At 42.9% G+C, this 14,813-nt stretch overlaps 1 protein-coding gene across 1 annotated transcript in view; it reads right to left on the bottom strand.

Annotated features, from left to right (window-relative positions):
• LOC122560563 (large ribosomal subunit protein uL3-like) overlaps positions 1 to 6,991 on the bottom strand; it is a 30,805-nt gene extending 23,814 nt beyond the window's left edge. The window contains exons 1-3 of the mRNA XM_043711320.2: positions 6,975 to 6,991; positions 6,543 to 6,735; positions 2,802 to 2,970 (exon numbers count right to left, since the gene is read on the bottom strand). Coding sequence (XP_043567255.1) covers positions 2,802 to 2,970; positions 6,543 to 6,735; positions 6,975 to 6,977 — 365 coding nt within the window. The 5' untranslated portion in view covers positions 6,978 to 6,991. The remainder of the gene's footprint in view (positions 1 to 2,801; positions 2,971 to 6,542; positions 6,736 to 6,974) is intronic.
• Positions 6,992 to 14,813: the final 7,822 nt, after the last annotated feature.

Here is a 14,813-nt window from a genome sequence, read left to right as displayed (position 1 = left end):
ACACCACCCCCCCACCCCCCCGCCCAATATCAGGATCGGAACTGGATTTTAGAATCAACACCATACACTCTGCGACCATTGGGCCTGAGCTGAAGAGCCCAGTCAGGGATCCATTGGGAACAAGGTAAGATCCAGGGAAGCAGGAGGACCACACCTGAACTTGACTTGCTGGCAGCTGGGGTGACACAATTTTGAGTGGTCTCAACTAGTGATCCCCCTCATTGCCAGCCCACCCCCACAGGTCTCTGGGTAATGAATATTGTTCAGGTACAGACCACAGCAATCACTGCAAGTAAAAGGCCATGGGTGGAACTGAAAAGTGGATTGAGTGCAGCTACAGATGGGACACATTCGGTTGTGGGTGTCGGTGACAGCCTGGAAGGAATGGGGATACAGGACATTGACAGTGGGTACAGAATGCAGGAGGTTAGGGGCAATCATTTGTTACCCAGAAGTCAAAATCAAATGCCTAGATCTGTAAGAGAGTGTACCTTGTCCAAGAGGACAGTGACAAGGTCTCGTTACTTCATAAACTTATGAAGTCAGTAGGCAACTTTCCACAGGTTGTCGTCAGTCATCTTTCTTTTCCCTTCTGGTTTTGCTTCTGCATTTCAGAGTTAGTCTCTGGGAAACAGTGCACAAGCTTTCACTGTTCAGCAGGTGGTTCAGAATGGCCTCTTTTCTTGTCCTTTTAATCAAATGTTCAATTTTTGATTCTGTATGTCCCACAGATGTCTGACTAAACTGAGAATGCACATTGAAGTCAAGTCGCAATCGGCAGTGATCTATTTGAATGATGGATTAGGCCTGAACAGCTGAATGGCTCATTATTGTTCCTTTTGTGGAATGGAGTAGCATGCTGGCTCAGTGGTTAGCACTGCTGCCTCACAGCAAAAGGGACCCGGGTTTGATCCAACCCTTGGGTGATGTCTGTGTGGAGTTTGCACATTCTCCCTGCGTCTGCATGGGTTTCCTACCCGTGCTCCGGTTTCCTCCCACAATCCAAAGATGCCAAGGAAGCTTGCCTCTGACACTTCATCATTCATCTTAGAAATGAACTAGAATTAAAATTAGAATTTGACACAGACTGTGACCACAAATCCATATCAAGACTGTGTGCAAAGTCTAACTTCTCTATCTTTGAATTGGCCACTGAAGTGTTTAAAGGGCCAATTCAAAGATAGAGAAGTTAGACTTTGCACACAGTCTTGATATGGATTCATGGTCACAGTCTATGCCTGAGTTAAATTCTAAATTTAATTCTAATTCGATTCTAAGATGAATGATGGAGAGTCAGAGAGAGGCAATCTTCCTTTGCACTGGAAGGAAGAAACTCAGTGCCACAGCTTAGATGCAGTGGCTGCGAGTTGTCCAGCAGGAGGTGGGGAGGTGGGGGTATTGTGGTAGTGTCACTGGGCTAGTAATCCAGCGAGTCTGGCTAATGCCCAAGTAGCATGGGTTCAAATCCCACCACAACAATTACAGGAATTTGGATTCACTAAATGGAATCTCAAATTCTCACCATGAGTGTACACATGGAATGATGGCCCATATCTCTCCAAACTCTTCCTATTCATATACCCATCCAGTTGCCTTTTAAATGTTGCAATTGTACCAGCCTCCACTTCCTCTGGCAGCTCATTCCATGCACGTACCACCCTCTGCGTGAAAAGGTTGCCCCTTAGGTCTCTTTTATATCTTTCCCCTCTCACCCTAAATCTATGCCCGCTAGTTCTGGACTCTCCCACCGCAGGGAAAAGACTTTGTCTATTTATCCTATCCATGCCCCTCATGATTTTATAAACTACTACAAGGTCACCCCTCAGCCTCTGACGCTCCAGGGAAAACAGCCCGATGAGCTGAAAGTGCGTGTTTCCACACTATAGGGATTCTATGTTGCTGTGCTTATATATAAAACCCATTCAGGGTACAGGTCTTCCTGTTTCATGGAGTTAGAATCACAAAGAAATGTTTCTCAGTTTAAAAAGATTAAGGTTGTTGGGGCAGCAAATGGGAAGTGGACAGAGGATAAATCATGATGATGTATGCAAATAATTGAATGGCACAGATAGAGTTAAAAAAGGATTTCTCCAAGTCAACTCTCTGTTATAGGACCGAAAAGATAAATTTGAGTTATTAAAGATTAATTTTAAGTTAGATTCCAGAAAAATGCATGTTTAGTTCTAGCGACGTGAGTTCACACAGTCCTCCAGGCCTGAATGCAGGCTCCAGTCCTGAACAACAAAAGCAAAGGAGTTTTGGCAGCTTCTGCGTGTATTAGATTAGATTAGATTAGATTAGATTAGATTCCCTACAGTGTGGAAACAGGCCCTTCGGCCCAACCAGTCCACACCGAGCTCCGAAGAGTAACCCACCCAGATCCATTTCCCTCTGACTAATTGACCTAACACTATGGGCAATTTAGCATGGCCAATTCATCTGATCTGCACATTTTTGGACTTAGAGAATGTGTTGGCTTTTTATTTAATGGTGGTTAAACATCCGGAATAATAAAAAGAGAAGAATCAAATGCATTTTGGGAATCAAAACGCAACTGGATACTGGATTGGAAGAGTAGTCATTTTCCTGTAGGCCAAATGATGACTTCTGATCCTTCACTTTTTTTATGTTTTCCATGGGGTTTCTGACCCAATAGACTGTATACCCAATAAGCGGTAAGAACCAAGCCAGCCAGAGACCAGAAAATACGCAAAATGAACAATCATCCACTCACACATATCTATATCCCCCTCCACCCCCAAAATGATGGGGAGCTTTTAAAAAAAGCAATGTCTACTTACCAGTTCTTGTAGAAACGTCGTTTGCATTCATCGCTAATGTGTTCAGCAAAGATTGTTTTAAATGCTCGCAGTCCCCTCGGAGTATCCACATATCCCACAATCCCCACAACGATCACTGGTGGAGTGTCGATAATAGTAACAGCCTCCACTACTTCTCTCTTTGAGATCTCTGTAATATTATAATTCCCTGATTAAAAGGTGACCTGACACCTCAAAACATAACTTGGTGGCTTCACAAAATCAATTTGGGTCTGTTGGCAAATGCTTTTTACTTAATTATATGTATTTTGTCATGTATATAATGCTAACTGTGGGTTACCAAATACCCACTGTTTCTGACTGCTTAATACGGTGTTCCTAACATTTCACAAACTTTTCAGCAGATTTGGTATAAATAGAGATTTGTACATGTGGGAGTTTGTGTGGGGATCCAAATACTCTGGTGCAGTGGCTCCGTGGTTAGCGCTACTGCCTCACAGTACTAGGGATGACTCTGTGTGCAGTTTGCACGTTCTCCTCATGTTCGTCCGGGTGCTCAGGTTTCTTCCCTCGATCCAAAGATGTGTGAGTTAGGTGAATTGGCCATATTAAATTGTCTGTGACATTTGGGAATGTGTAGGTTAGGTACATCATTCAGGGAGAATGTAGAGTAATAGCGTAGGGGGTCAGAGTCAAAACGTGTGGTGCTGGAAAAGCACAGCCAGTCAGGCAGCATCCAAGGAGCAGGAAAGTTGACGTTTCGAGCATTAGGATAGGGGAAATGGGTGTGGGTGGGATACCTTTGGAAGGTTGGTGTTGGGCCAAATGGCCTTGTTTCCACACAAAGGGAGTCTATGATACTCCCTTTGTGAGTTTCTCAGGGGCAAGGTCATTGCTGCAACTTGTACTCAGATATGGAGATGGTCTTGGGTGGATGCAGAGTGTTGAATTTGGAGGTTTATGAACACAGTTACCTAATGTGTGCAGTCAACAATTGATAGCAATTTTCTGATTGTTCATTGAGTTTGAGAAGTAGCCATTTCCCTGACGACAGCCTGATGAGGACCACTTGCTGAGAGCCTCCGTCAAGCCTGAGCACTTATTGATATATCATCTTTCTGGGGCCAGTAATTTATACTGTGTCAATCAATTGTCAGAATCCTTTTGACAGATGACCACTGGAGACTTACTCATGACATCAGCTGACAGTTGTTCCTTTTACCCGCCTCCATCTGAGGGTCGATTTACCATTCTATCTAAGAACAAAACTTCCTTACTTTCAAAAAAGAACGCCCTGATAATAGGGTACATTTGCCTCCAGAGAAATTGTGCAAAGGGCACTGTGACCTCTGTGTTTCCTGTAATTCTTCCCCTTTCTTTTCCCAGGCTAGAAATTTGGAAATTTGTTGCGATTGTTGTTAAATTAAGTCTCAAACCACACAGTAAATACTAGGGATATTCAGTTTTTAAGGGTCATCGATTTTCACCAGAAACCCCACATGAATTCCCAGTGGTCCCGTATCCAATGTCTCCACAATGCGTAGGTACCCTACCTAACTTTGGTAAAACTTGGGTTCGTATGAATTCAGCCTTCTTAAAATACTCCCATTGTGGGCGGCACGGTGGCACAGTGGTTAGCACTGCGGCCTCACAGCGCCAGAGACCCGGGTTCAATTCCCGCCTCAGGCGACTCTCTGTGAGGAGTTTGCACATTCTCCCCGTGTCTGCGTGGGTTTCCTCCGGGTGCTCCGGTTTCCTCCCACAATCCAAAAACAAAATGTGCAGGTTAGCTGAATTGGCCATGCTAAATTGCCCGTAGTGTTAGGTGAAGGGGTAAATGTAGGGGAATGGGTCTGGGTGGGTTGCGCTTCGGAGGGTCGGTGTGGACTTGTTGGGCCGAAGGGCCTGTTTCCACACTGTAAGTAATCTAGAAAGAAAAATCAGACCAGAATATTCAGAAGGTTCCCTCACCATTGGCAGCTGGCCACCACCCATGTTTTCCAATCTCTGCCCAACTCACCCAAAACAGCATGCTCCTTTTTCTCACGGTGTTTGTTTTGTTTTTTCCATTTGAGACCTCTGTGTAGTAATTACCTTCCAGCTCCTCTGTCATAGAATCCCTACAGTGTGGAAATGGGCCATTTGGTTCAACACATCCACACCGATACTCTGAAGGGTAACTCGCCCAGACCCATTCCCCTATTACTCTACATTTACCCCTGATTAATGCACTTAACCTACACATTTCTGAAGGCTATAGGCAATTTGGCATTACCGATTCACCTATTAAGGAGGAAACTGGAGCACCCAGAGGGAACCCATGTAAACAAGGGGAGAATATGCAAACTCCACACTGTCGCCCGAGGCTGGAATCGAACCCAGGTCCCTGGTGCTGTTAGGCAATAGTGCTAGCCACTGTGCCACCCTTGTGTCCATCTTTTTAAATCTGCTGGCTTCTTTCTTAATTTCCTTTTTATTGGTATTGCTTCCAGGTAAAGGGTTACCAGGCTGTATGATATATAATTATTATCTGAGTGATTATAATTTATTTCTTTACAATTGATGCAAATGCTGATAATTTTTAAAAAAATTCCTTAATAACAGTTATAGACCATCAACCCTTCAAAGAAATTATAAATATTCCTTACTGCACCACATCTGGGTCAAAGGTTATCTTAACAGCATTAAAGAAAGAATTTCAACAGCAGTGATAACTTATATTTATATAGTGCTTGAATTTACATTTCCAGGCATTTCACAGTAGAAGTACAGAGCTATAAAACGTGTTAGAAACCCGCATTAGGCAAATTGACAAAGATTCTTTAAGGATGAACTTTTGAGGAGCATCTTGAAGGAGGAAAGAGGCAGTGAAATTCATGGCGTGAATTCCAGTGCTTGGATTCCTGTTATACTTTAAATAATGCTGTAAGCTGGTGGGTACATGGAATGAGCTGCCAGAGGAAGTGGTGGAAGCTGGCACAATTACAATGTTGAAAAGACATCTGGAATGGTACATGAATAGGAAGGGTTTAGAGGGATATGGGCCAAATGCTGGCAAATGAGACTTGTTCACTTTGAACAAGTTGGACTAAACGGTCTGTTTCTGTGCTGTATGACTCTATAAGATGGCAAACTGGGCCACATATTAAAGCTACATGTAAAAGGAGTAGCATCGATGGTATAGCACTCCCTCAGGACTCCCAGAAGGCTTATGCCTGAGGCATCAATTCTCTTGCTCCTTGGTTGCTGACTGACCTGCTGTGCTTTTCTAGCACCACACTCTCGAGTCTGATCTCCAGCATCTGCAGTCCTCACTTTCTCCTAGAAAGGTCAGCCTGGATTCACTGTACATTCCTCTGGTATAAGTCCTGAATGCGCAACTTTTAGCTGTGCTTTGGTCGGTTAGAGACAAAAAAACTCCAGATGCTAGAATCCAAGGTAGACAAGCAAGAGGCAGGAAGAAGACAGCAAGCCAGGTGGTCTGTCTTGGCTTCGTCAGTTGCCCTCTTACCTCTGAGTCAGAAACACAGAAGATAGGAGCAGTAGTAGGCCATTCGGCCTTGCGAACCTGATCTGCCGTTTTATGTCCAACTCAGTTCCCTGTTTTCCCCTTTAATCCCTACAGGCCTCAGTACTATAGTTATCGGCATTTATCTTGATGAACCACTCCAGCGCTATAAACAAAAGATCAACACTGAACACAGGCACTGAGACCCCGGTCTCAGTCGAACGATCGCACCATGAAACTATCCAAATACTTACTCTGGCCAGGCCTGTGCACTTCCCGCAGGACATGAGTCATGCCGGCTTTGTAGCCCGGGAAAGCTGTCATATGCACGGGCTTACTGGGATCATCCTTAGGCCAGGATTTCACTTTCCCTCGGTGTCTGGAACTTCTCTTGCGAGGAAGAAAGCCCAGGTGTCCGTGTCGGGGCGCCGAGAACTTACGGTGCGACTGGAAACAGAAACACTTCTTAATTTAAAAATGCTTAACAAGAAAAATGGCCGCCCGACCTCATACTGAAAATCTATGGCAGGAGCATGGGTTTAAAATTATCTGGCAAGCATTTCACTAAAGACTACAGCAACTGCAGAAAATAAGAAAAAAACATAAGATATGCATTTAGATCCCTCGTCACGGCTATATCTGAATTAAATCATGCTTTTTAATGTTAACAGCAAAAGCAAGCATACCATGGTATGTGCTGAGCACGAAGTGAGCAGCTGAAAGAGACAGTTTCCAAGTGCTGAAATAAGCTCACGCTTAAGACGTTACTTAATATAAAGTCACAAATATAGCTCCTGGCTCCATTAGCCCCCGTATTAACTTTTGGAGCAGGGTAGCTGCCTAAGTTTGACATTACAACAATTGCAGACCCTGAATTTCCAGGTGCCATTGACACTGCTCACTACATTACAAATGTGCACTGGCAACATTTCAACATGCTTATTTTTGTCCCATGTCCCTCATGAGATTCTTTTCTGATTGAAAATAAAGTGAACAATAATAGTCAGGTGACATGTGTACCTTCTCCCCAAATATCATTTGGCTTTGGGCTTGTTGAATCATATACATTTATAGTTTGAATACATAAATATAGCTTATGACAGTCTTCAAGTGCAACAATTTGCATCTTTATAGACCCACTCACTGTAAAATGTTTCAAGGTGCTTTACAAGATTGTTATCAAAGAAAATTTGACAATGGGCCGCAGTAGAGAAATATTAGGTAGTGACTAAGAGTTTGACCAAAGAGGTAAGGAAAATCTTTAAGGAAGATCTTAAAGGAGGGTTGTAGACATTTAGGAGGAGATTGCAGAACTTAGGGCATGGGCACTAGAAGGTATTGCCTCTAGAACAAAAGGGCTTAGACTCAAAGTAAGGGGGAGCAGATTTCATAGAACCCCTACAGTGTGTGGAAACAGACCATTTGGCCCAACAAGTCCCTCTGAAAAGTAACCCTATTACTCTCCCCCTGACTAATGCACCTAAACTACACATCCCTAAACACTATGGGCAATTTAGCATGGCCAATCCACCCGACCTGCACATCTTTGGACTGTGGGAGGAAACCCACACAGACACGGGGAGAATATGCGAACACCTCAGCCAGACACCTGAGGCTGGTATTGAACCAGGGTCCCGAGCATTGTGAGGTAGCAGTGCTACTTCACCCAAAAGGTTGTGAATCTGTGGGAATTCCCTGCCCAGTGAAGCAGTTGAGGCAACCTCATTGAATATTTTTAAGGCAACGATCGATACTTTTTGAACAGCAAAGGAATTAAGGGTTATGGTGAGCAGGTGGGTAAGTGGAGCTGAGGCCACAAAAGGATTAGCCATGATCTTATTGAATGGTGGAGCAGGGCCAAGTGGCCTACTCCTGCTCTTATGTCCTTTTGTTACCAATGGTGGAATGATGAAAATCAAAGTTGTGCTAGCAGCCAGAATTAGAGGAGTGTGGATATCTTGCTGGATTGCAGTGTTGGAGATGATTACAGAGACAGAGAGGTTTAAGGCCACTGAGTTTTTGAAAATACGGTTGAGAACATGATAACAAAAATTGCTGGAGAAACTCAGCATGTCAGGCAACATCTGTGATGGGAAAGCAGAATCAACATTTCGGGTCCAGTGACTCTTCACCAGAAATGGATACCCCAGACTCAAAACGTTAACATGACTTTCTCTTCGCAAATGCCTCGCGAATTGCTGAGTTCCAATTTCTGTCTTTGTTTCAGATTTCCAGCATCCACAGTTCTTAGTTTTGAGAACTTTATAATTCCAGCAATGTCGCAACCTGACCAGAACACATATTTTCACTCTGGAGGAGTCTAACCAAGGGAACACCATGATTATTACCCTCATTCTGTGAACAACTCTGACTGGGCTGTACTTTAATCTCCTAAGGAGGATTTACCATAGCTCCCCATCCAAGTATATTCTCTCAGTCTTTATAGTCCAAAGTAAATTGATGGTAAAACAGAGCCAACAGATCCATCAAGCTGGTTTCACACATCAGATACTGGAGTCCTCTTCGGGGTGGCTGGGTGGCTCAGTGGTTAGCACTGCTGCCTCACAGCACCAGGGTCCCAGGGTTGATCCCAGCCTCGGGTGACTGTCTGTGTGGAGTTTGCACATTCTTCCCTGTGTCTGCGTGGGTTTCCTCTGGGTGCTCTGGTTTCCTCCCACAGTCCAAAGATGTGCAGGTCAGGTGAATTGGCCATACTAAATTGCCAGTAGTGTTAGGTGTATTAGTCAGGGATAAATGTAGGGGAATGGGTCTAGGTGGGTTGCTCTTTGGAGGGTCGGTGTGAACTTGTTGGGCCGAAGGGCCTGTTTCCACACTGTAGGGAATCTAATCTAAAAAAAAATCCCCTCCCCCACCACCATAGACATAAATCACATTATCACTGGAGAGGCAAAAAAATACATACATACAACTGAAAGGTTTGACATAGCTCTGGTATAGTAATTTAGCTGGATTTGAATCACTGTAAATTGATGGTGTTGGGAAAGAGATTGCAATGTGTTTTAAGAATTTTCTGAATTGTCTTCTACATCTATGTAGCTTGTTCTTATCTTTTGTGTAATAAATTTCTGCTTTGTTGTTAAAAAAAAAAGCACTCTGCAGCTTCACGTTTCAGTAAACAATCACCACACCAGCTAAAATTCTAAAAAAGTATCATCTATCAAATCATATTTCATTCTGATTTGAGCAGTAGCACTCGCAACTGGGACCATAATAGAATCAGTCAACAGCTGTGAAATGCACAGACAGTTTACATTTCAGGTTAACATCCTTCCTCAGACTGAGTCCTACATGGTTTGCACAAACTTATACACAAACCATTGACTGACTTATCTAAGGTTGTGTCACTGAGACTTGCGAAGGTGCTACATCTTTCAGGCCAGGTTTTCAGGTCCTGCCAGGTGAGAAACTAGAAATGTATAGCTTTCAAAAATATCACACTTGAACACAAATTCTAAGTTGACTGTTTGGCACTGAGGGAGCACTGTACTGTCAAAGATCTTTGACGATGCTGCTCCTTTAACAAGGTTATGTTGTCCTTGGTTTTTTTCAAAAGGGGTTGTAAAAGGCAGAGGTTCCAATTTGTCTGGGGTACAGCCATTTTGATTATGGCCAACAGGTACTGCCTATCGGGCAACAATCAGGGAAAAGACTTTTAGGGTTTTTTTTAAAACTCTTGGACAATGAAAAGGGAGTGGCCAGTCCTCCCAGTTCAGGCATGTTTTGAGCTTTGGTTTAGTTTTTAGTTGGGAACCCAAAGAAACAGTGAAAATAGGTTCCATGCTGATTCTAGAACAAAAGAATTTGGAAACAGGAGCAGGAGTAGGCCATCTGACCCTTCGAGCCTGCTCCGCCATTCAATAAAATCAGAGCTGACCTTTTCGTGGCCTCAGCTTCACTTACCTGACCTCTCACTGTAACCCCTAATTCCTTTACTGTTCAAAAACATATCTATCTTAGCTTTAAAAACATTCGCTGAAGAAGCCTCAGCTAATTCGCAGGGACAGGAATTTCATGGATTCACAACTCTCTGGGTGAAGAAATTTTCTCAATTAAGTCCTAAGTCTGCTCCCCCTAATTTTGAGGCTATGCCCTCTTGACCTAGTTTCACCCACCAGTGGAAACATTCTCTCTACCTCTGTCTTATCTATTCCCTTCATAGTTTTATATGTTTCTCTAAGATCCCCCTCATACTTCTAAATCCCAATGAATATAATCCCAGTCTACTCAGTCTCCCCTCGTAAGTCAACCCACTCAACTTCGGAATCAACCCAGTGAGCCTCCTCTGCACCCCCTCCAGTGCCAGTACATCCTTTCTCAAGTAAGGAAACCAAAACTACACGCACTACTCCAGGTGTGGCCTCACCAGCACCTTGTCGAGCTGCAACATAACTTCACTGCTTTTAAACTCAATCCCTTTAGCAATGAAGGAGAAAATTCCATTTGCCTTCTTAATTACTTTGTACCTACAGATCAACCCTCTGTGATTCATTCACAATGACGCTCAGGTCCCTCTGCACGCAGCTAGCCTGTAATTTTTTACCATTCAAATAATAGTCCTTTTTACTGTTACTCCGACCAAATTGGTCACATTTATTAACATTGTACTCCATCTGCCAGACCTTTGCCTACTCACTTAAACTATCTATGTCCCTCTGCAAAGCTGCATAATCCTCTGCACACTTTGCTCTGTCACTCTTTGACACACTACATGTGGTGTCCAACTCCAAATCATCCAAATAAAATGTAAATAATTATGGTGCCAACACTGATCCCTGAGACCACGGATCGTCAACCAGAAAAGCATTCATTTATTCCCTCTCTTTGCTTCCTGTCAGGTAACCAATCTTTTATCCATGCTAATACTTTACCTGCAACACCATGCATATTTATCTTATGCAGCAGCCTCTTGTCATCACCTTGTCGAATGTCTTTTGTAAATCTAGATACATCACAATTACTGAGTCCCCCTGACCACCATGTTCATAATGTCTTCATAGAATTCCAGTAGTCAAGAGTGTGGTACTGGAAAAAAGCACAGCAGGTCAGGCAGCATCAAAGGAGCAGGGGAATCGTTTTAGGTATAAGCCCCCCTAATGAAGCGCTTATCTGTGAAACGTCGATTCTCCTGCTCCTTGGATGTTGCCTGACCTGCTGTCCTTTTCCATCACCACATTCTCGACTCTAATCTCCAGCATCTGCAGTGCTCACTTTCTCCTAATAGAATTCCAGTAGATTAGTTAAACATGACCTGCTCTTCCTGAACCCATGCTGTTTCTGCCCAATGGGACAACGGGGTAAATGTAGGGGAATGGGTCTGGGTGGGTTGCTCTTTGGAGGGTCGGTGTGGACTTGTTGGGCCATAGGGCCTGTTTCCACACTATAAGTAATCTAATCTAATCTAATCTAATCTATCTAGATTTCTTGCTATTTCTTCCATCGATAGTAAATTCAAGCAATTTTCCCAGTACAGAAGTTAAGCTAACAGTCTATAATTCTCCATCTTTTGTCTACCTCCTTTTTAAACAGTGGTGTCACATTTTCTGTTTTCCAATCAGCTGGCATTGCCCCACAGTCCAGTGAATTTTGGAAAATTTCCACAAGTGCACCTGCTATTTCTCCTGTCATCTCTGTTAGCACCCTGGGATGCATTTCATCAGGGCCAGGACACTTGTCCTTAGCTCGATTAGTTTGTCCAATACCACCTCTTTTGTGATAATGATTGTTTCCAGGTCTTCACCATCTTCATCTCCTTGTCAGTCTCTGGCATGTTATTCGTGTCCTCTACAGTAAAGACAGAAACAAAATACTTGTCAAATGCCTTGGCCATTTCCTCATACACCATTACTAAATCCCCCTTCTCATCCAGTAAAGGACTAATATTTGAGAAGGGGGATGATCTCTCTCTGACATCTCTCTTGTAAGAACCTGTGTTTGAATTTACTTTTTTGCCAAGGGATGCCAAGGAAATTGGAACAGCATCATTAAGTTGCGATAGAGTCGTTGGGTTTTCAGTTAGTCATTCTATATTCTATTCTCTTTTGTTCATGTTTCATTCAGTAGTCTGTGAATAAATTCTGTTTAAAACTGAATGGTTTGATTAGCTGCATCACTCCTGGAATATCCACTATACACCTGCTTAAAACAACTCAAAAAGCTAGGGTCTGGGCTACCTTCTTGAAATGTTTTGAGGGGGTCTGGCCTGGTCCATAACAGATGTAAACCAAGTTACCATCTACCCTCTTAGGTAGAAAAATTCTGTGGCACTATTTCAAAGAGCAGAGAGTTGTACTTTTCATCAGTATTCACATTGGAAAAGGGCAACGTTAGTGAGAATACGGAGATACAGGCTACAAGATTAGATGGGATTGAGGTTGAGAAGGAGGAAGTTTTAGCAATTTTGGAAGATCTGAAAATAGATAAGGCTCCTGGATTTATCCTCGTATTCTCTGGGAAACCAGGGAGGAGATTGCAGAGCCTTTGGCTTCAATTTTTATGTCATCATTGTCGACAGGAGTAGTGCCAGAAGACTGGAGAATAGCAAATGTTGTTCCCTTGTTTAAGTAGGGGAGTCAGGACAACCCTGGTAATTATAGGCCAGTGAGTCTTACTTCGATTGTGGGTAAGGTGTTGGAAAAGCTTATAAGAGATAGGATTTATAATCATCTAGAAAGGAATATGTTGATTAGGGATAGTCAACACGGTTTTGTGTAGGATAGATCGTGCCTCACAAACCTTGTTGAATTCTTTGAGAAGGTGACCAAACAGGTGGATGAGGGTAAAACAGTTGATGTGGTGTATATGGACTTCCGTAAGGCTTTTGATAAGGTTCCACACTGTCGGCTATTGCACAAAATAAGGAGTTTCAGGATTGAGGGTGATTTAGCGGTTTGGATCAGAAATTGGCTTAGCTGAAAGAAGACAGAGGGTGGTGGTTGATGGGAAATGTTCATCCTGGAGCTCAGTTACCAGTGGTGTGCCGCAAGGATCTGTTTTGGGGCCACTGCTGTTTGTCATTTTTATAAATGATCTGCATGTAGGCATAGAAGGATGGGTTAGTAAATTTGCAGATGACACTAAGGTAGGCAGAACTGTGCATAGTGCCGAAGGATGTTGTGGGTTACAGATGGACATAGATAAGATTCAGAGCTGAGCTGAGAAGTGGCAAATGGAGTTGAATGAGGTAGTTCACTTTGGAAGAAGTAACAGGAATGCAGAGTACTAGGCTAATGGTAAAATTCTTGGCAGTGTAGATGAACAGAGAGATCTCGGTGTCCATGTGCATAAATCCCTGAAAGTTGCCACCCAGGTTGATAGGGCTGTTAAGAAGGCATATGGTGTGTTGGTGTTTATTGGAAGGGAGATTGAGTTTCAGAGCCACGAGGTCATGCTTCAGCTGTACAAGACATTGATAAGGCCGCACCTGGAGTATTGTGTGCAGTTCTGGTCACCGCATCATAGGAAGGATGTGGAAGCTTTGGAAAGTGTTCAGAGGAGGTTTATGAGGATGTTGCCTGGTATGGAAGGTAGGTCTTATGAAGAAAGGCTGAGGGAACTGAGGCTGTTTTCGTTGGAGATAAGAAGGTTGAGAGGGGACTTAATTGAGATGTATAAGATAATCAGAGGGTTAGATAGGGTGGACAGTGAGAGCCTTTTTCGTTGAATGATGAAGGCTAACATGAGGGGACATAGCTTTAAGTTGAGGGGTGATAGATTTAGGGGTAGTTTCTTCACTCAGAGAATAGTAGAGGCATGAAATGGCCTGCCTGCAACAATAGTAGACTCACCGACTTTAAGGGCATTGAAATGGGCATTAGACATTCATATGGATGATGGTGTTATTAGGTTAGATGGGCATCAGATTATTTTCACAAGTTGGCGCAACATCGAGGGCCGAAGGGCCTGTAGTGCGCTGTAACGTTCTATGTTCTATGTTAACACATGCCATCATTTATCAACAACATGCTTTATTTAAAAAAAACAGGATTATCTGCTAACACCATACTTCTGTTTGTGAGAGTCTGCCATGCACACAAATTGGCTGCCATGATTCTTATTTTAAAATAGCAAATTGACTATAAAAGTACTTTATTATCTGTGAAGCACCATGGGATATTCTGAAGTCATGAAACATGTTATCTGCACATATACAAGCTTTTCTTCTGATACATTTGCAAAATGAGTTCTTTAACACTTTACTTAAAGTGCATAATTGCAAAAAGTATCAACATTTTAAAGATGACTCAGTAATATTCTTAAATAAAAATGTTCTTTGTGTCTAGCAAGTTCTTGGTTCTGTTGTGCAGCATAAGAATCCCAAAAATAATGGTGCTGTTGTTTTAAGATGAAAGCAATGAATAGAACTATAAGCTGCAGATTTTTCAGAATTGGCATGATGTGGTGCCACCTGCCAGAGAAACAGATAAATGCTTTGCAATATCAACAAAATGCTTGAAATACTTTACAGTTCATCTCCACACAGGAAAAAAAGACACTAGCAATCCTCC

This window comes from Chiloscyllium plagiosum, unplaced genomic scaffold, assembly GCF_037043375.1.
Source record: "Chiloscyllium plagiosum isolate Xiang-an unplaced genomic scaffold, Cpla_swu_hap1 HiC_scaffold_20, whole genome shotgun sequence".
NCBI classification, from domain to species: Eukaryota; Metazoa; Chordata; class Chondrichthyes; order Orectolobiformes; family Hemiscylliidae; genus Chiloscyllium; species Chiloscyllium plagiosum.
The sequence above is the reverse complement of the archived record's forward strand: the minus strand, read 5'-3'. Positions and strand labels throughout refer to the sequence as shown.